This window comes from Rattus norvegicus, chromosome 1 (assembly GCF_036323735.1).
Source record: "Rattus norvegicus strain BN/NHsdMcwi chromosome 1, GRCr8, whole genome shotgun sequence".
Classification (NCBI taxonomy): domain Eukaryota; kingdom Metazoa; phylum Chordata; class Mammalia; order Rodentia; family Muridae; genus Rattus; species Rattus norvegicus.
In genome coordinates, this window is record NC_086019.1 from 67,414,763 (window position 1) to 67,434,687 (window position 19,925).

General features: G+C 40.3%; 1 protein-coding gene, 1 long non-coding RNA gene and 1 other non-coding gene across 6 annotated transcripts; 1 reads left to right on the forward strand and 2 right to left on the reverse strand.

The window, feature by feature from the left end:
- Positions 1 to 3,228: 3,228 nt before the first annotated feature.
- Positions 3,229 to 15,051, reverse strand: Fpr1 (formyl peptide receptor 1). 3 transcript variants are annotated; one of them, XM_039103536.2, is made up of 3 exons: positions 14,799 to 15,044; positions 7,321 to 7,769; positions 3,229 to 3,363 (listed from the first exon to the last, which is right to left on the reverse strand). In XM_039103536.2, exons 2-3 carry the CDS (start codon positions 7,756 to 7,758, stop codon positions 3,349 to 3,351), a joined length of 453 nt encoding a protein of 150 aa, XP_038959464.1. In that variant the 5' UTR covers positions 7,759 to 7,769; positions 14,799 to 15,044; the 3' UTR covers positions 3,229 to 3,348. The 3 variants fall into 3 exon arrangements, with proteins under 3 accessions (XP_038959464.1, XP_006228050.1, NP_001099686.1); XM_006227988.5 differs by lacking the exon at positions 3,229 to 3,363 and having other exon boundaries at positions 5,132 to 7,769; positions 14,799 to 15,051; NM_001106216.1 differs by lacking the exons at positions 3,229 to 3,363; positions 14,799 to 15,044 and having other exon boundaries at positions 6,551 to 7,758.
- LOC120100140 (U6 spliceosomal RNA) lies at positions 3,371 to 3,477 on the reverse strand. The gene has a single exon (XR_005499933.1). It is a non-coding gene; the product is annotated as a U6 spliceosomal RNA (small nuclear RNA).
- On the forward strand, positions 7,509 to 19,340 carry LOC108349528 (uncharacterized). 2 transcript variants are annotated; one of them, XR_001835628.3, is made up of 3 exons: positions 7,509 to 7,645; positions 10,827 to 11,016; positions 15,085 to 19,340. It is a non-coding gene; the product is annotated as an uncharacterized LOC108349528 (long non-coding RNA). The 2 variants fall into 2 exon arrangements; XR_010062957.1 differs by lacking the exon at positions 10,827 to 11,016 and having other exon boundaries at positions 7,510 to 7,645.
- Positions 19,341 to 19,925: the final 585 nt, after the last annotated feature.

The following is a 19,925-nucleotide window of genomic DNA, read 5'->3' on the forward strand; positions in this document are numbered from 1 at the left end:
TAGTAATCTCCTCACCTAATTCTTCCCGGATCTACTTCCAGTTCCCTGCCTTTGCAGCTTTGTATAGTCTTATTTTATTTTATTATTATTATTTTTTTGTAAAACCCATTCAATACAGTTTGTGCTTCCTACATTAATTTCTGATGTGTGGCTTTCCAGTGTAGTTTGGTTGATCTAACAGACGCTATACCCCTACCAAGAAAAAAATAAAAATAAAAAAACCCAACAAAAACAAAAACAAAAACCATACCTCCCATAAGCTCTGATTGTCAGTAGATCCTCATTGTCATTTCTCCTTTACATACTGGGATGTGATCTGGTTTGAGTTTGCACAGGCATTGTTCACACTGTTATAACCGCTGTGATGATCCTTGAACCTTGGGAGGGTAGTTTGTGATATACATTTCTTCATTTAGGGTTGAACATTCATTAGTCTCTTTTTCTCCACACCTTAACCAACTGTGGGTCTCTGTGTTCATTTTTATCTCCAGGACATAAAAGCTTCTCTGATGGGAGTTGAGGGATATGCTAAGCTATTTATAGAATGATAATCACTACTAGTTGGTTAACATTATGTCTATATAGCAGAATAGGAGTAGAAGGTTCTGTCCTAGGGTATTTGAGCTCCCTAAACATAGGTTAATACCTCTAATAATGGTAGCAGATATGAGTTTTGATTTGTGGAGTGGGCCTTAAATCCAATAAGAAAGTGCTTGATTACTCCCGTTATAGTTATGCCAGTATTATACCAATAGGTATATGTTACCAGGATGGTTGCTCCTGCAGCTCTCAGTGTTCACAAATGGGTAAGACTGGCAATTCTTTTTATCTTCTGATAGTGTGAATAGAACGTTTTAACAATTTATAGCTACGCTATAGATCAATACCTATCCAATAAAAACAATATGACAGTGGCCTATAAGCAAACTCATTGATCACAGAAATAGGACTGAAAATCCAGATATAATTCCACACTCCCAAAAGCATGTAATTAAAAAAGACAATATTTACCTCATTTTTCTCCTCTTAAGGACCCCTTTTGTCTCCATTTAAGAACCAGGCCTGATTTTGGAAAAAAAAAAAAAAAGGCCATATGGCACAAGTTGCAGGAACAGACCATAATGACCAGAAACTAGGCCATAGACACCAGCTCAAGAGACAGACCATAAAATCCAGAGCAAGATCATAAAACCCCTTCCTAAAGAATAACCTGAGCATAATCTCTCCAAAATGGAGAAATATCTTATTTCAGAATAGGCCATTTATGCTGGGCATCCGTCTGTCATACTATGCTTAAATGTTTATGGCATAGTAATACAGACCACTGACAATCTCTGCCCACCTCCCAGCACCCACCAATAAAATTTTAGATTGCCTAGTCCTTCTAGAAAGTTCGCCCTGGTTTCCTATAAGGAGGCCTGTACGTGCCCCAAAGTGGGATCCTGCTCAAAGGGAGGGCCCAAACCTGAAACTAATAAACCTGAAGCTATGGGATGTCCACAAAAAGGGACTTACCATGACTGCTCTCCAAAAGACCCAACAAACATCTGAAAAAAATCAGAGGCAGATATGTGCACCCAACCAATGAACAGAAGCTGCTGACACCTCTGGTTGAATTAGGGAAAAGCTGGAGGAAGCTAAGGAGGAGGGCAACCCTGTAGGAGGACCAGCACTCTCAATTAACCTGGACCCCAGAGATCTCTTAGACACTTGATCATCAACCACGCAGCACGTACCAGGTGAGCTGAGGCCTCCAATAAATATATTTCAGAGAATTCCTGAGTCTGGGTTCAGTCAGAGAAGATGCACCTAACCTTCAAGAGACTACCGGAAGCCCCAGGAAGTTTAGAGATCTGGTGTGGTGGCTGGGGTGGGGACATACTTGTGAAGATGGGGGAGGTGTGGTGCATGGGGTGGGGGGAGGAGGTATGGGATGTGGAACTCATGGCGGGGAAAGGTAGACTGGGAGGAAAATAAAATCTGGAGTGTAAAAAAAAAAAAAATAGAAGGCCTGCACATTTTTGTTTGGGGTTACCACTTCAAAGAATTGTTGACCTCCATATGCTGCTTGTTTCTGTAGAATAAACACTCTTTGTTTTTGCATACTATTGAATCGGAGGTCTTCCTTCAGTTATATTTCAGACACATTAATATTTAATGAAAAGACCAGTAGTACATATGGCTGGATAAAACTGATAGCTACATGTAGAAGAGAAAAGCTAAATCTTTATTCTTACTGCACAAAAATTCAGATTTGAATGGATCAAGGATCATACTATCAGATGTAGTGCCCTGAATCTGATATAGAAAAAAAGCAAAGAATATACTTGGTATAGGAAAACTCATTGGTATAGGAAAGGATATTTTCTTTTCTTTTCTTTTTTTTTATTTTATTAACTTGGGTATTTCTTATTTACATTTCAATTGTTATTCCTTTTCCCGGTTTCTGGACCAACAGTCCCCTAAGCCCTCCCCCTTCCCTTCTCTATGGGTGTTCCCCTCCCCATCCTCCGCCCATTACTGCCCTCCCCATCCTCCCCCCATTACTGCCCTCCCCAAAACAATCCCATTCACTGGGGGTTCAGTCTTGGCAGGACCAAGGGCTTCCCTTCCACTGGTGCTCTTACTAGGCTATTCATTGCTACTTATGAGGTTGGAGCCCAGGGTCAGTCCATGTATAGTCTTTGGGTAGTGGCTTAGTCCCTGGAAGCTCTGGTTGGTTGGCATTGTTGTTCATATGGGGTCTCAAGCCCCTTCAAGCTCTTTTAGTCCTTTCTAAGATTCCTTCAAGGGGGTCCCGTTCTCAGTTCAGTGGTTTGCTGCTGGCATTCGCCTATGTATTTGCTGTATTCTGGCTGTCTCTCTCAGGAGAGATCTACATCTGGTTCCTGTCAGCCTGCACTTCTTTGCTTCATCCATGTTATCTAGTTTGGTGGCTGTATAAGTATGGGCCTCATGTGGGGCAGGCTCTGAATGGATGTTCCTTCTGCCTCTGTTCTAAACTGCCTCCCTATTCCCTCCCAAGGGTATTCTTGTTCCCCTTTTAAAGAAGTAGTGAAGCATTTGCATTTTGGTCATCTTTCTTGAGTTTCATGTCTTCTGTACATCTAGGGTAATTCAAGCATTTGGGCTAATAGCCACTTATCAATGAGTGCATACCATGTGGGTTTTTCTGTGATTGGGTTACCTCACTCAGGATGATGTTTTCCAGTTCCATCCATTTGCCTATGAATTTCATAAAGTCATTGTTTTTGATAGCTGAGTAATATTCCGTTGTGTAGATGTACCACATTTTCTGTATCCATTCCTCTGTTGAAGGACATCTGAGTTCTTTCCAGCTTCTGTCTATTATAAATAAGGCTGCTATGAAGAAAATATGGAACGCTTCATGAATTTGCGTGTCATCCTTGCGCAGGGGCCATGCTAATCTCCTCTGTATCATTCCAATTTTAGTATATGTGCTGCCGAAGCGAGCACAGAAAGGATGTTTTCAAATAGGACTTTAGCCAGGTGTGGCCCTGGTGGAAATAGAGTGCCATGATTCCTGCCCCTGAGACAGGGCCCCAATGTGGGCCTCCACGAGTGTCAATGGCTGCTGTGGGTTATGGCTTATTTATATAATAATGTATATATTTCACATTTTTTGAGGAATGTCCTCCCTATTCATGATAATGACTCTGTGATAATGAGAAATAGCTCCAGTCCAGGAGTTGAGGGTATGGGTATGTCTCAGTAAAATAATAAACACTGGGTACTTCAAGACAGCCATTGAGGCTATGGGAAAGAGCTCTAAGTATATGAGTTCAAAAATATATACTTTCTTAACTACAAAATATGAGGATGCAGTATGAAGTATGAGGGGCTTTATGAATCTAAACTAATAAAGGCAGCTGCATTAATGAGCTAGCTTGTCAGAAGGATAAAAGGCAGGTAGATTCCTGTATTCAAGGTCAGCCTGGGACACAGCAAAACCAGGCCAAATGTGGTAGAAATGGTAATTTCAGGGCAGAGTTCCATCCAACTGGTTTATCACCTAGGATTAACAAAGGGAGACAGATCTCTGAATTCTTTTGCAATGTTAAGAAAAAAATATATACTGTCTCCTAAGAATCAGAGGGTCATGGGATGCTGATTCATAAAGGAAAACCTGGAGTAAATAACTGGATCGATATGTAAAGTAAAAGACTACCTTTGCTCTGCAGGAGATGAGCTATCTACAGAATTTTTTAGGATAAAAAGAGAGAGCTGCTTGTATGCACACACATACACATGTGAACACACACACACACACACACACACACACACACACACACACACAGGACACGGACAGAGAGATCTCTTAGAATAGCGAGCATGCAGAATATAGACAGAGAGATCTCCAGAGGGAAAGCAGAACATAGTGAGAAGCAGACTGGAAATGCTGTATCAATCAGAACACAATGTCCACTTGGCTCCATGATTTGATTTCAAGTCATTCGTTTTGTAGCTCCCAGACATCCCTTCTCTCAGAACCCCTTTCCAAGACAAGGATGGTCCTTGGCGCATCTGACAGAGGGATATTATCTAAAATGTACAAAAAGCCCTAAATAACAACAACAACAACAACAACAACAACAACAACAACAATACACAATCAAAAACAGCCAAGAAAATGAACAGAGGTTTTTCAAAAAATGAATTATTAATGGCTGAAATACATTTGATGGATATTCAAAATCCTTAGCCAGCAGGAAACTGTAAATTAAAAGTACTTTGAGATTTCATTTTACTGTAGTTAGAATGACCAAGACCAAAGAACCCAAATGCCATCAAATGTGTGTGTGTGTGTGTGTGTGTGTGTGTGTGTGTGTGTGTGTGTGTGTGTGTGTGTTGGGGTATGATACTTATTTACTGCCATTGAGAATGGGAACAGGAGTTCTATTCTGGATTCATTCCCTTTAGAACATGTACGTCAAATGCCAGATACAATATAAACTATACTAATTTAGGTGTGGCTACACTGAGAGCCACAAGTGAAAACACTTGTCTCATGGTGGCAACAGATAGACCAAATATTACAATAAAAGAGATTGGGTCGTTGCAATAAAAGAGCTCAAGGGACAGAAGTCTTTCCCCATTTGGCTTCAGTTTCTTTTTCTTTTTTTTTGCATTTTTATTGGATATTTTATGTATTTATATTTCAAATGTCATTCCCTTTCCCAGTTCACCCCCTTCTGTCATACTCCCTTCTCCTAGTGCTAAGAGGAGGCTTTCCCTCCTACCCACCCACTCCCATCTCCCCACCCTGGCGTTTCCCTACACTGGGTAAATGAGCCTTCACAGGACCAAGGGCTTTCCTCCTATCGATGCAAGACAATGCAATATATACAACTGGAGCCATGGGTCCCTCCATGTATACTCTTCGGTTGGTGGTTTAGCCGCTGGGAGCCCTAGGGGGTCTGGTTGGTTGATATTGTTTTTCTTCCTATGGGGATGCAAACCCCTTCAGCTCCTTCAATTCTTTCTCTAACTACTTCATTGGGGTCCCCATGTTCAGTCTGATGGTTAGCTGTAAGCATCCTCATCTGTATCAGTAAGGCTCTGGCAGAGACATCCACATCAGGTTCAGGAGACATCCACATCAGTCTCCTGTCAGAAAGCACTTCTTGGCATCAGCAATAGTGACTGGGTTTGATGGCTGTACATGGGTTGGATTCCCAGGTGGCACAATCCCTGGATGGCCTTTCCTTCAGTCTCTGCTTAACTCTTCTCTTTGTCCCTGTAATTCCTCCCATGAATATTTTGTCCCCCCTTCTAAGAAGGACTGAAGCATCCACACTGTGGTCTTCCTTCTTCGTGAGCTTCTTATGGTCTGAATTGTATCTTGGGTATTCCGAGTTTTTGGGCTAATATCCACTTATCAGTGAGTGCATAACATGTATATTTTTGATTGGGTTGCCTCACTCAAGATGATATTTTCTAGTTCCATCTATTTGCCTGAGAATTTCATGAAGTCATTGTTTTTAGTAGCCAAGTAGTATTCCATTGTGTAGATGTACCACATTTTCTGTTTCCATTCCTCTGTTGAGGGACATCTGAGTTGTTTCCAGCTTCTGGCTATTACAAATAAGGCTGGTATGAACATAGTGGAGCGTGTATCCTTGTCATATGTTGTAGCATCTTTTGGGTATATGCCAAGAAGTGGTATAGCTGGGTCCTCAGGTAATACAATGTTTAATTTTCTGTGGAACTGTTTGAGACTGATTTCCACACTGGTTGTACCAGATTGAAATCCCACCAACAATGGAGAAGTGTTCCTCTTTCTTCACATCCTCATCAGCATTTGCTGTCACCAGAATTTTTGATCTTAGCCATTCTGACTGGTGTGAGGTAGAATCTAAGGGTTGGCTCCCTTTTCTAAAGGGAGCATATACCTATTTCCTGCAAAAGGACACTCACTAGAATTTTCGAGTTTACAACTTGAGAGTGGACTAGAAATGGACCATACTGGTAATGACACTATAGTATTGTCATTTGTAATTATTTCAGTCTATATGGTTTTTTCTTTATTGGCCACCTTGGGTTGAGGTACAAAAGTCTAAAAGGTCATTTCAAGTTTTCCTAATGAGCCTGTAGCCTGAAAGTCAACAAGGAGTGACTATAGCACAGTGGAACTCAAAGCATGTGAATCTGGAAGCTAAATCCCTGTTTTTACATTGCATTTGCTGGGTTTTCAGGAATAGAGTTGGCTCCCAAGTTGGTGCCTGTGTCACTGGTTTGAGCTGAGTCCTCACTCAGGGCCCTCTCTAGACTGGCAGGTAGGGAGTGGATTAGTCTTTGTCTGAAGTCCTGGCCCATGAAGACATAAAGGATTGGGTTGAGGCAGCTATTGAAGAAAGCCAAAGAGCTTGTGATTTTCATAGCAGTTAGAGTGCTTTGAGGTATGTTCCTCAAGTGTTCACGGATTTGGATTGTGCGTATGAGGCCCACTACTTGAAATGGGCACCAGCAGAGGAAAAAGGCAGCCACAACAAAAGAGAGAACTCGCAAGGGACGGCTGGATTTGATAAGACCTTGCCTGTGGATTTTAGTGGCTATTAACCCATAACAAATAGCTACAATGGACATGGGAGTGCTGAACCCAAGGATGAACCTGATTATTCCTCTGACAGTATACATGGTGATAGCTACTTTATCCTTTTCTGCACGATCTTTGGTCCAGGGTGAGAAGTCTAAAGCACAGGCTGTTTTCCCTGGTCCAAGTCGATTAGGGACTGTGGTCACACGAATGATAACTGGCAAAGTAAGGAGAAATGCACAAATCCAGGGTACAATGATTACCTTCTTGGCCAGGGTCACGGTGCGGTGGTTCTGAGCCCAGACTGGATGCAGGACACAAACACAGCGATCCAATGCTATGAGGGCAATCAGAAAGACACTTCCAAATAGGTTTATGTCTATTACAGTATATATGAACTTGCACATGAACCAACCAAATGGCCATATTCCTCCCATGACCAGGCTGACGATGTAAAATGGCAAAGTGGAGGTGAAGCAAAAGTCAGCAATGGCCAAGTTCAAGTAAGAGATGGTGGTGACAGTGCGTTTCATGCGGAAACCGGCCACCCAGATCACGAGCCCGTTGCCCAAGACTCCAAGCACAAAGGTGAGTGCAAAGATCAAATATGAGAAGATATCCAGAACAATGTAGCCAGCAGATACTGATCGAGTACTCCCAGACATATTCATGAAGTTCACTGCAGACATGTTGGTGTTCATCTTGTAGACTCCTAGAACATTAAGAAAGCAGGGTGTTTATTTATTGGTCTTACCTTTTTTTTTCTCCATGACACAAGGTCCTTGCTAGCCTAGGACTTTCTCTGTAGACAAAGGTGGCTGCAAACTCTTAGAAATCTGCCTGCCTTTTCCTCTTTTGTGTTGGGATTATGCCTGGCTTTATGTTTTAATTTTTCATGTGTGGGTGTTTTCTACATATGCATGAGTGTATGTATGTATGGGTATGTTTGTGTATGTACATATGTACACATGTATGTGGAGCCCTGAGATTGATGTTAGGCATCACCTTCTACTGCAACTCCACCTAACTCACTTAGACAGGGTCTCTGAACCAAATTCAGAGCTCATTGCTGTAACTAACCTTGATAGGTAGATTGCTTCAAGAATTGGATTTTTCTAACTCCTGTGGCTGTAATTATAGGTGAACCTCTCTGTCCAATGGTCACAGTTTTCTGCGGATACAAACCTCAACCCTCACACTTGGATGTAAGCATTATAAAAACTGAACCATCTCTTCAATGCTGCCTCCAAGTAGTTTTCCTTTCCTTTATTAGTATACCCAGTCTACTTCCTTTGCAAGTCTTTCACACTCAAGCTAGAAAAAACTCACCACTTCTTGCCATGCTTATGCATATTGTTACCTTTTACCAGATGGGGGAAGGTGTGCCTATGCTTCCACAATTGCCAATATGCACTCTGCTCACAATAAAATTAGTTGGCTAATGTAAATCCTTAACTTGCAAGAGAAAAACACAACAAAACTGGGCAAGCTGCACATAAGTAAGATTTATGTTCACCACTTCAATACAAGATCAAGCCCACAGGATGAGTCAATATTCCAGCAGATAGTCCTAATTTGACTGTTAAAAGCAGGAGGAGAAGACATCGTGGTGGAGGAGAATGTGCTGGGAGATGTCATAAGGATGATTATGTATGTAACTGTCAAAGCAAAAATAGAAGTTATTGTCAAAAAACGTGTGTTCAAACAAGAGTTGTGCACAAATTTTATTGTAACATTTCTCATTATAGCTAGAATATAAAAACAACCTGTCTTAGCTTTTTTTCAAGAATTTGAGAAGAAAAGGGTTTATTTCAGTGTACACTTTATAATCTATTGGGAAGGGTAATCAAGTCAGGAACCTGGAGCGAAGAACTGAAGAGTGGCCATGGAGTAATGCTGTTCTTTGGCCTGATTTCCATGATGGCTCAGCATGCTTTCTTATACAAATTAGGACTACCAGCCCAAGGGTGGCACCACACACAATGAGTTGAGTCCTCCTATATCAATCACTAATCAAGAAAATGCTTCACAGACTTGTCTATAAACCAATGTCATGGAGGCAGTTTCACAGTTTAAGTTCCCTCTTCTCAGATAACTCTAGCATGTGTCTAGGTGAGAAAAATTAAATAAATATATTGGATGTATGAAGTGTGATATTTCCAATTGATGTATAGCTTTTAGACATAAAAAGGAATGAAACACATTGATTGTGGTAGCATGTACCTGTAATCATAGTGCTTGGGATGTGAAGGCAGGATCATGGCAAATTTGAGGCCTGAATTATGAAGGATATACAATGGACCTCTCTCAAAAGGCTAAACAAAGCAATGAAAAATGTATATATAGGATGACAGATATACTTTAACGGTATACAAAAAGGAATCTAAGGGTTGGGGATTTAGCTCAGTGGTAGAGCGCTTGCCTACCAAGCGCAAGGCCCTGGGTTCAGTCCCCAGCTCCGAAAAATAGAAAAAGAAAAAAAAAAACAAAAAGGAATCTAGACATAAAATGTTATACGATGCATTATTCAACTTATAACAAGTAACCAGAATAGTTAAGTTTACAAGAAGTAGCATGTTAGTGGATTCAGGGGCCTGAGGGAGGGGGGAGCAAAGAATTATCACTCAAAGGGTATGGGATTTGTTTTCTTTTGAATGATGAAATACATCTAGAATTAGATAGGGATATGGTTGAAAAACATTTTAAATACACTTAATGACACTTAATTTTAAAGTGGTAAAATTTAATCTGGGTGTGGTGGTGGTGTACCCTTGTCATTGCAAGTCTTGGAAGACAAGGAAGAAAGATTTTACTCTGTGGCTGGCATGGGCTGCCTAGTAAGTTTAAGTACAGACTGGAATGCATAGCTAGATCATGTCTCTGTACAATAAGGGGCTGAGAAGATTGCTCAGTCAGTAAAGTAATTGCTACAAAATCATGAGAACATAAGTTTTGATGTCCAACTGTGTAGAGAGAGTGGTAACATTACATGTGCCTGTCTAAAATCTGAGTACTAGAGGAGCAGAAATGGGAGACTCCTCAGGGCAACCAATCAAACTAAACTGGTGAACTCCAAGTCCAGTGAGAATCTTTTCTCAAAAAATAAAGTTGATCACCTCTTTGGGCAAGCCACAAAAACAACAGTAAGAAAAAAGCAGCAGGTTAATTTTTATTACATTTGTTTTAGCACAGCTTAAATAAAATGGTGTGTGGATATGAGGAAACTGATTGAAGACAGCATTATTGACCCAGAGAGATAATGATCAGCTATCACTCTGCATGAATATTTCATTACACACCTACCTTCTTTCTTACTAGGGCTTCGACAGAGGCTCCTTTCCTCTGCTAAGAGGGAACATTTACATGAGTAATGGCTTCAGGGAATATCTCTGAATTTGTCTCCTTTACATTGTCTCTTTTAAATTTGATATAATTTCACCATTGCCCCTTTCCTTTATTCCTTCCAAACCGTCCATCTCATATGCTCTCCCACTCCCTCTCTGCTCTCTTTCATGGGTATAGCCTCATTTTTTCATTAATTGCTGTTCACACACACACACACACACACACACACACACACACACACACACACAGAGAGAGAGAGAGAGAGAGAGAGAGAGAGAGAGATACAGAGAGAGTCCTAAATTCAACTTACTTAGTCCATATAATGTGATTTGTATGTATATTTTCAAGGCAGATCATTTGGTATTGGACAACTAATTGAAATTAGCTTTTAAAATTAATTATGCATATATGTGCATGAGTGCAGAGGTCCAAGAACGCCCGAGATGTGACATGCCTGACTTATATGCTGACAACTGGATGCAGAACCTATTTGACAGCAGCAATCACTCTTAACATCTTTCCAAGAAGTGTCTCTCCAGCCTCTTCTTGAGATTTTCTTGGTGGAAAGACATAATATTCTCTTTACCTGTGAGATCTCTTCAATATGCTTTAAGGTAAGACAGGGCAAGAGAGAAAGGAAGATTCCAACATGTTGTGGGTAGGAGATTTCACAGGATTATGTATGTAAAATATTATTTATGTAAAAATGGCTTCCCCTAATATTGACTGCAGACTTCCTTAAATGGAGCAGAGGGAGTAAAATGAGTTAACAGGAGAGGGCATGAATTAATGATTTACAAGTAGCACTGAATAATCAGAGTTTTTTTCATGTATGTGTATTTGTGAACATTCATGTCAGAGGTCAATGTCATGTGACTTCTTAATTACTCTTCACCTTATGTTTTTGAGACAAAGTATTTTACTAAACTTATTGGTTGATCCATGAGTTCTAGATATCTGCCTATCTCCTTTTTGCCGCCACATGCCAGTCCCAATGCTGAGGTGAGGACCCACACTACTACACCTAGCTTTGATATGGGTATTGGTGATGTGAATACAGGTCCTCATTATACACCAAAGAATTTATTGACTAAGACATCTCTTCTGCCAGAGGACTTACTTTTTTTTTTTATCATGACACTGGAAATGAGAAAAGAAACCTGGCACATATTATCCTGAGTGAGGTAATCTAGTCATAAAAGAACACACATGGTATGCAGCTCCAAAGCTCAGAATAACCATGAAACAATTCACAGACCATAGGAAAATTAAAAAGAAAGAAGACCAAAGTGCCTCAGTTCTTAGAAGGGGGAACAAAATACTCATGGGAGAAAATACAGGAACAAAAAGTAGAGCAGAGACTGAAGAAAAGGCCATAGAGAGGCTGCCCCACATGGGGATCCATAAAATATACAGCCACCAAACCCAGTCACTACTGCTGATGCCAAGAAGTGCTTGCTGACAGGAGCCTGATATGGATGTCTCCTGAGAGGCTCTGCCAGAGCCTTACTGATACAGATAAAGATGCTTACAGCTAACCATCAGACTGAGCATGGAGACCCCAATGCAGGAGTTAGAGAAAGGACTGAAGGAGCTGAAGGGGTTTGCAACCCCATAGGAAGGACAACAAGACCCCCTAGGGCTCCCAGTGACTAAACCATCAACCAAAGAGTACACATGGGGAGGGGGGGAAAACCAAAGCTCCAGTTGCATATGTAGGAGAGGATGGCATTGTCTTGCATCGATAGGAGGAAAGCCCTTGATCCTGTGAAGGTTCATTTCCAGAGTGTAGGGAATGCCAGGGTATTGAGGTGGAAATATGTGGATGGGAGGGGAAGCATCCTCATAGAAGAAGGGAGAGGAAATATGGGAGAAGGGGGATCCAGGAAAGGGGATAACATTTGAAATGTAAATACATAAAATATCCAATAAAAGATTAACTTCTTTTTTTCATCTTTATTAACTTGGGTATTTCTTATTTACATTTCGATTGTTATTCCCTTTCCCAGTTTCCGGGCCAACATCCCCCTAACTTCTCCCCTTCCTCCTCTCTATGGGTGTTCCCCTCCCCATCCTCCCCCCATTTCTGCCCTCCCTCCCACAATCCCGTTCACTGGGGGTTCAGTCTTGGCAGGACCAAGGGCTTCCCCTTCCACTGGTGCTCTTACTAGGCTATTCATTGCTACCTATGAGGTTGGAGCCCAGGGTCAGTCCATGTATAGTCTTTGGGTAGTGGCTTAGTCCCTGGAAGCTCTGGTTGGCTGGCATTGTTGTACATACGGGGTCTCAAGCCCCTTCAAGCTCTTCCAGTCCTTTCTCTGATTCCTTCAATGGGGGTCCCGTTCTCAGTTCAGTGGTTTAATGATGGCATTCGCCTATGTATTTGCCATATTCTGGCTGTGTCTCTCAGGAAAAAATTAACTTCTTAAAATTACTTAATTTCTCAGTCTGAAATTTCAGCAATGGTCAATTTCTGGCCCTGTTGTGTCATACTGCTTTTGCAGATGGGTTGACTCACATAATATTGACTTCAATTTGAGATGTGAAAGAGCAACAATGATCATCAAATTTAAAATTCTATGGAGGAATCAACTTGCAATATCTCATTAATAAAGTTTACAGTCCTTGACAACATACTGATATGAAAGTTTGGTTAGATAATGTTATGGAAATGTTAAACAAATATTGGATTAAAGTTAATCTCTTTCCAATTCCTTCCTTGCTCTCTCTCCCCCATTTTCTCCTCCTCCCCTCCTCCTGTCTTAAGTAAGTTCTTCCTATGTAGCCCTGGTTGGCATACAACTTTCTATGTATGTCAGGATGGCTTTGAACTTATAACAGTCCTCCTACTTGTGCTTCTCAAGTAGTACAATTACATATGTGTGCTATCAAAAGCAGATATCTCTCATTTTCCTTCTATTTCCTCATTCTCTTTTTTTTTGTCTTTTGAGACATGGTTTTATGAATCTTAATTTTGTCAAGGATAGGCGTAGGCTTCTTGTCCTTCTTCCTTCACTCCACGATTCTGGGATGCAGGTATCAACAATCCTCAATTTACAAGATGACTGACTTCAGAGCTTATGAGTTAGACACATACTCTTCCTTCTGTGCTACAACCCTTCCCTGCCTTTTCCCTTTTTCTTTAAAGCACCCACAGGACAGCCTAAAATCATCTGTGTAGATCACATTACTATTGAACTTGAATGGTTTACAGTTTTGGAAATTGTTTGTCTCCTCTTTCTCCACATTCCACCAACCACCAATCACCAAACTGTGCTGAGGACTGTTCGTTCTTAAGAATCTATGAGGCAACGACTTAACTTCTTAAAATTACTCAATCTCTCAGTCTGAAGTTTACAAAATGAACAAAGAAAATTCTACAATGACAGGTACAGCATACAAGAGCAGAAGAATTATAAAATATAGCCCCAGCTACAATTGGAGGAACAAGATTGCAGTTTGGGATGAATAAGAATGTTGTAGGACAGCATTTACAGAGTCATTTAAATCTTTCAATCACTATACAATATCCTCCCCTTTGACAGACTCTGATAAGTTTGAACTTGATTAAACATTATCCACATTGTGATAGAAGAAATTTAGACTTTGAGAAGGGAAAACAACAAAAATTCTTGAGAAGATAGTGGCAAATTCATGAAGGATCTGGGACCTGTTTGCTTGAGGGATCACCACTGCCCTCATAGATTCCACCCCAACACCTGCACAGCCACTGCTCTCCGCTCTCCTGATGCACCTTCTTTAGCGTCATATCTATGAAACAGGTGATAGCTATTACAGCCTTAGACCTGGCACCTACTTTTCCCATAGATTTTTCACAACCTACTTTTTCCGGTAGTGCTATTTCTGACTAGTACACACTCAACACTTTTCTTTGATTCCTCCCTACAAATGAACACACCAGTATTCACTAGAACATTTTATCTTCAATCAAAGTTATCATACACTTTCATGTCAACCTTTAATTTCCAACTTTTGAAACCTTTGGCTCTCTTTAGTGGCAAAACATCCAGAAAGAGTGATATGTGTTGCCCATATTTACCTTTTTATCTTATGGTTTTCCATGGATGAGCTTTTGTCCTACAGGCTCTCATATAGTCTAGGCTGACCTCAATTTACTATACATAGCCAAGGATTACCTTCCTCTTCAGATTCTCTTGCCTCTATGTCTCCAATGTTGAGATTGCAGGAATGTGCCACCGTGTCTGGTTAATGTGCTACTAGAGATAAACCTCAGATTTGTGTGTGCTAGGCAAGCATTCTACCCACTAAGCTATATCCCCATCTCTATATTGCACAGTTCAAAGTCTATTGTGCTGCCAATCTACAGAATGCATTCTCACCAAGTTGTGCAGATTTCTAGTCAAAGTTTTCTCACCTGCAGTTCCCAACAGCTGTGGGCCTTCCTCTGGCAGATCTATGTCTGAAAATGAGTCTTTCTCTAATTGGCTCAGCAGAAAATATAGAAAAACAACAGTGGGAGGGGAAACAGCAGAAATTGGGTAACCAGGAAACAGGGAACAGGAAACCAGGTTTTGCTGTGATTTACAATGACCCTAAGATTATACCTAAATAACATTTTTCTTAACAGCATTTGGTAAGTAGGCTGGATCCTTCTGGAAACTTGAGAGTCTAGAAACCTTTCTCTGCTTTGTTTTTGGTAGAATACAGAGATCCAACATTCTCCACATCAGAGCAGAAGGAATATGGGATAAGGAAGCTTCTAATCATAAGAAAAAGCAAGGACGATCATGTAAGGAAAACCTATGATAATGAAAGGCAGAGATGGAGAGGAGAGGAAGAGGAACTACATGCCCAGAGAAAGATACATGTGGATAGTTCAAACAGTCAAAAAAGGTCAGCTACTCTACACTTAGACACAGTCTCCAAGATCCATCACACAATATTCAACCCTTCTGTCAGCATATCTTTTTGATTATTTATAACAAAAACCTTTTAGAAAGTTCCCAAGGAAGGGAGATGCTGTGTGTGTGTGTGACTTTGCCTGGAGGGATAGCAAACGATGTTTATTTACCTGAGATAGGATATGGAGGACAAAGAAAAATAATGAATAAGTCACATCCAACTTGGCAAATCAGAGGTCTTACTGGAGTGAAGTTATGCAAACTCAAAAGGAACTCACAGAAATAGTGGTAAGTGCTATGATTTTTACATAGTGAAGGACTCAGATCCCAAGAGAAAACAAGAAAGAGAATCAGTAGAGAGTAACTGCTGAACAGAGTGTCAGATTGTTTGAACTCTGATTGTTTCTCTTGAAGATGGTTTGATGGGAATCCAGTTCCTCCACACCCCACCACCCCTATTACTGAAGCTTTATTCTTTTACACCAAATAGCCCATGATTACCACACAGCATCTGTAAAAATAGTGAGGCATGTGTGTTTTTGGGTATAATTTAGAGGGTGAAGGAAATAAGGAAAGTCTTAGGGTGCACTTCTGTTCTGTGTAGTTCCATTTGCACAATTTAGGCAAACCCACAGGAAATGGCACTGCATTGTGCTGAGTTGGGGTAATCGCTGCTTGAGATACCTAATCATTATGGTCAGATAATGGACTACTAGCAATTGTGCAGGTTCTCAGTTAGAGCTGGACCTGGGTAAGTCACTAGTTGGGTGATAAGATAAGCCATTTAAGCAGGGCTGAGCATTTTATATCAAGGGTGAGAAAGTTAATATTTAATACCAGGCAGGCTTCAGGGTCCTTGGCTCATATTTATAGCAAGAGTACATGAAAAACATTCTAACAGTGCATCATTTAAAAACATAGTAGTTGGAGAAGGGAGCCGGATAGAGGGGAGAAACCATGGCAGGTGATGTTAAGATTCTGCTCTGTGTATTTACAGGTTGTTATTAATGTTCTCAAGGGATGGATGGTACTGGGCTTTGTATGTTTAAGTGGGCAATTATATCTTACCAATTGGATCAAAGATTATTGTGTTGTGTGTTCTTTTATGGGGGGGGGTTTGAGTGTAGGCAAGTGCGGCTGGGATGTGTTTCCACCAAAATATCTAGCAGATATCTGGGCACCTTGGTGCAGACCTAGCGGGGTAAAAGACTATACTTTTTTATTTTTATATTTTTACAACAACAGATGGCGTGCCAAGGAGATGGTCAAGAATCCACTAGTAATCCTGAGAGTTGAGAGAAAGTTTTTATTTTCTAAGTAAGATGAGGCCGGCGCCATGTTAAGTCATGTGATATCTTAAGCTGGGGGGGGGGAGGGGAAATTCAAACAAAGAAAGGGGAAGCCACCAGGGCTGGCAGGCTGTAGGTCCCCTGCTGTGTGATAAGTAATGTCAGATCAGAGAGTCAGAGATTAAAAGCTGCTTTTTAAAGAAAGTTGTTTAGAAAGTCTTTCAGGATACTCATATTCTTTTTAATGTGGGCTCCACGGGAACTTTGGGTTGAAATCCTAGTTAGACAGGCTACTTCTTAATTACAGGTATTATTAAAAGGTGATTGAGTTTGTTTTTAGAAAGAAGAGAGTAAAGAGATTACCTGAATCAGGTGGGGATTTTCATCCATGGTTCAGAACTTAGATAGGGGAAAAATTAGTCACTAACTCCAAGTAGAGAGTTGTGATAAATGTCTGTAACACCAGGCAGAGTGAATGCAGACATATATTATAGAAGTTATTAAGGTTAAAGAAAAATCTGTGGCTCCGGGTAGAGAGCTTAACAGATTGAGATATTTTGGGATAAAGTCCTGGTTTGATGTGTTGCTTATTGATACTGGAATTGATAAAAGGTATTTGGTTTGTTTTATGAATTACACTGCTAAAGGCCATATGGCTCATTGATGCCGGCTAGCGAGGGTTTGTGGTTACTTTTGATATATACCACAACAGGAAGCTCGAATTCTCTTAACGTGGGCTCCACGGGAACTTTGGGATAATTTCCCGATATCACAGAGTAAAAAAGCCCATCAGGCTCATTGTTTAGCTTACTTCCTTTTTAAAAAATTTGCTTAATATTCATGATGGGTGTGACTTTGCGTTTTATGGTTATATTATTACTCTGGGAGAGAGTACAAGATACAAGCTTTTCTGGTTTCAGACTAAGGAATACAGTATTTTGGGAGAAAGATTTTGTCTTTGTGTTTTTATAAAGTGTGGTTAGGCTCTGGAAACCTCCCAGAGTCATACTGATCAGATTTGATAGAGGTAGACCGCCTGAAAAATTTATTCAGGAGAATCAAACAAAAAGATATCTCGATTCTAAACTTTTTCTTGAGAGTTGTATTTTACAGAGCGTGCCGACCTACTTGGAATCCTGGTCTCAAGGACTTTCAGCTGGGTCCAGTCAGGACACATCCTGCTACAGCATTTGCTTCATTCTTCCTACCCCCTGCCCCCAAGGATATCTCAACACTCATGTACAGCTTGAAGAAGTTATGGAGGAGTCATCACCCCAATTCTGTGGACTTTGGGGGGCTGAAAATGGTTATTCTAAAGTTGTTTTTATGAGGAATTTAAAATTGGTTGTAATTTGACAGGGAGGAATTAGCTAGATTGAATTGTACAGTCATAATCTCATTTGGTAACTAAGCTTAAATCGTATCTTTGTTTTGTTATAGAATTTTTTTGTCAAAAAAGTTTACAAGGTTTAGAGCCAGTTCTTCTATTGTTGTCATTACAAACTTCTGAGTTGATTACACCTGTGAGTTAAGATTCAAATAGCAAAGTCATGGCTCTGAGTTTGTGAGAGAACTTTCAAGATATTATTAAGATATAAAGACAACAGTCCAGATTGTCTTATATAGATAGGTGGTTTTCAAAAACGTCAGAAATTCACAAAATTTGAGATTTAAAGTTATTTATCTTTTGTTGAGACATATCTGTTCCTAACAGTTACCCTTTGGTGGATTTAATGAAGAATGTGAACATCTCTACCTCCAGGTGAGGCAATACTTTGTGGCTAGGCAGCCACTATACAAAATTGCCTCTTTCATCTGCAGACTAATACTGTCCAGAAAAGGACAAATTATGCAGAATAGTTGACTGATAAACTCTGCCAAGACAGGGTGATCAGCCCCTCAAAATCTGCATTTCTAGAGTCTGTCAGTTGATTTTGGGCCAGAAGGCTGAAGACTTGTGCTCACATGTTGCTAACAGGGGACTGTGCTAGCGGAGATTTGTCTCTACAACCTCTCAGTTCTGGAAGCCGTGTTAGGCTTCCTATGTGTATAGATATTTGGTCATTCCCAGATTTCTGATGGGGTTGAAGACATTATAGTCTCATAGCCTATCAGGCTGTTTAACTCTAAATATACATATTTTATTGGATAGTTATCAGGAAATATACAAGCTAGCCAAGATATAGTACAGATTTTAAGCCTTTCTTAAGCTGGAATGGATAACTAAATGTTCTGTTTAACTGATAAAGTGTTGGACTGGGTGTTAGATATATTTTATGCTCTTAATTACAAAATGATAGTAGTTGTGCTCAGCTTATATTTGAGAGAAAAGTTTTTTTTTTAATTAGACAAAAAGGGTGAAATGTAGGATGATGCCACAGGTGAGGCAAGTACAGGATAGAAGGAGGCCTGTCACTGGAGGAGAAGGAAGGATGGGCGGGAGAGAAGTTTGAAGGAAGAGGAGGAGACTAGGGGAGAGAGGAGGAGAAGGGAACCGGAGAGAGGGGAGAAGCCATGGCAGGTGATGTTAAGATTCTGCTCTGTGTATTTACAGGTTGCTATTAATGTTCTCAAGGGATGGATGGTACTGGGCTTTGTATGTTTAAGTGGGCAATTATATCTTACCAATTGGATCTAAAAAAAAAACAAAAAAACCCATAGTAGTTGGATTTCATATCACTTCACACGTCATATTTCATTCTTTTGTTGTTGTTCTGTCAAAAATGCAAATAAAAATGAAACAAAACAAAACAAATAAGAAAGCTCGTCCTGGCTTGCAGGCTGTTGGTGTTGGTGGGACTGGAGAGAGGGCATCAGTGGTTAAGATCACTTGAAGTGATGGCTGGATGTGACTGACCATAGTTGATGAGGCTGAGTCATTTTACCAGTGAATTCAGAGTCATAATAGTTACAAATATAATTTTCATTGAGTAGAATAGACAAGATAAGTGATACAGAGTATATACCACAAATTCCAATGTAGTAAATATTATCTAGATCTTAAAAACATTCGCATCTCCTGACAGGCTCTCTGTGAAGTATCCATCACATCTCATGCCAATCACTGACTACCTTTTAGACCTTGCTTTTGAAATCAAGGCACATGATAGGTTCACTTTTCCCTTTAGGGCCCCCTGTAGAATCTTCTCTCATCAACTTTTAACATAATTTTGTCTTTTGCGGAAACTGGCATCTCCTTCATTCTCAAGTTAAAGCCCAAATTCCCATTCCATCGGAATGTGACTATTCAGATTTAGGGTATTTAAAGAACCAATTAAAACTAAATGAGGCCATAAGGGTGGGTCTCTAATCCAATATAAGTCCTGTCTTTTTGAGAGGAAAGAAATACCC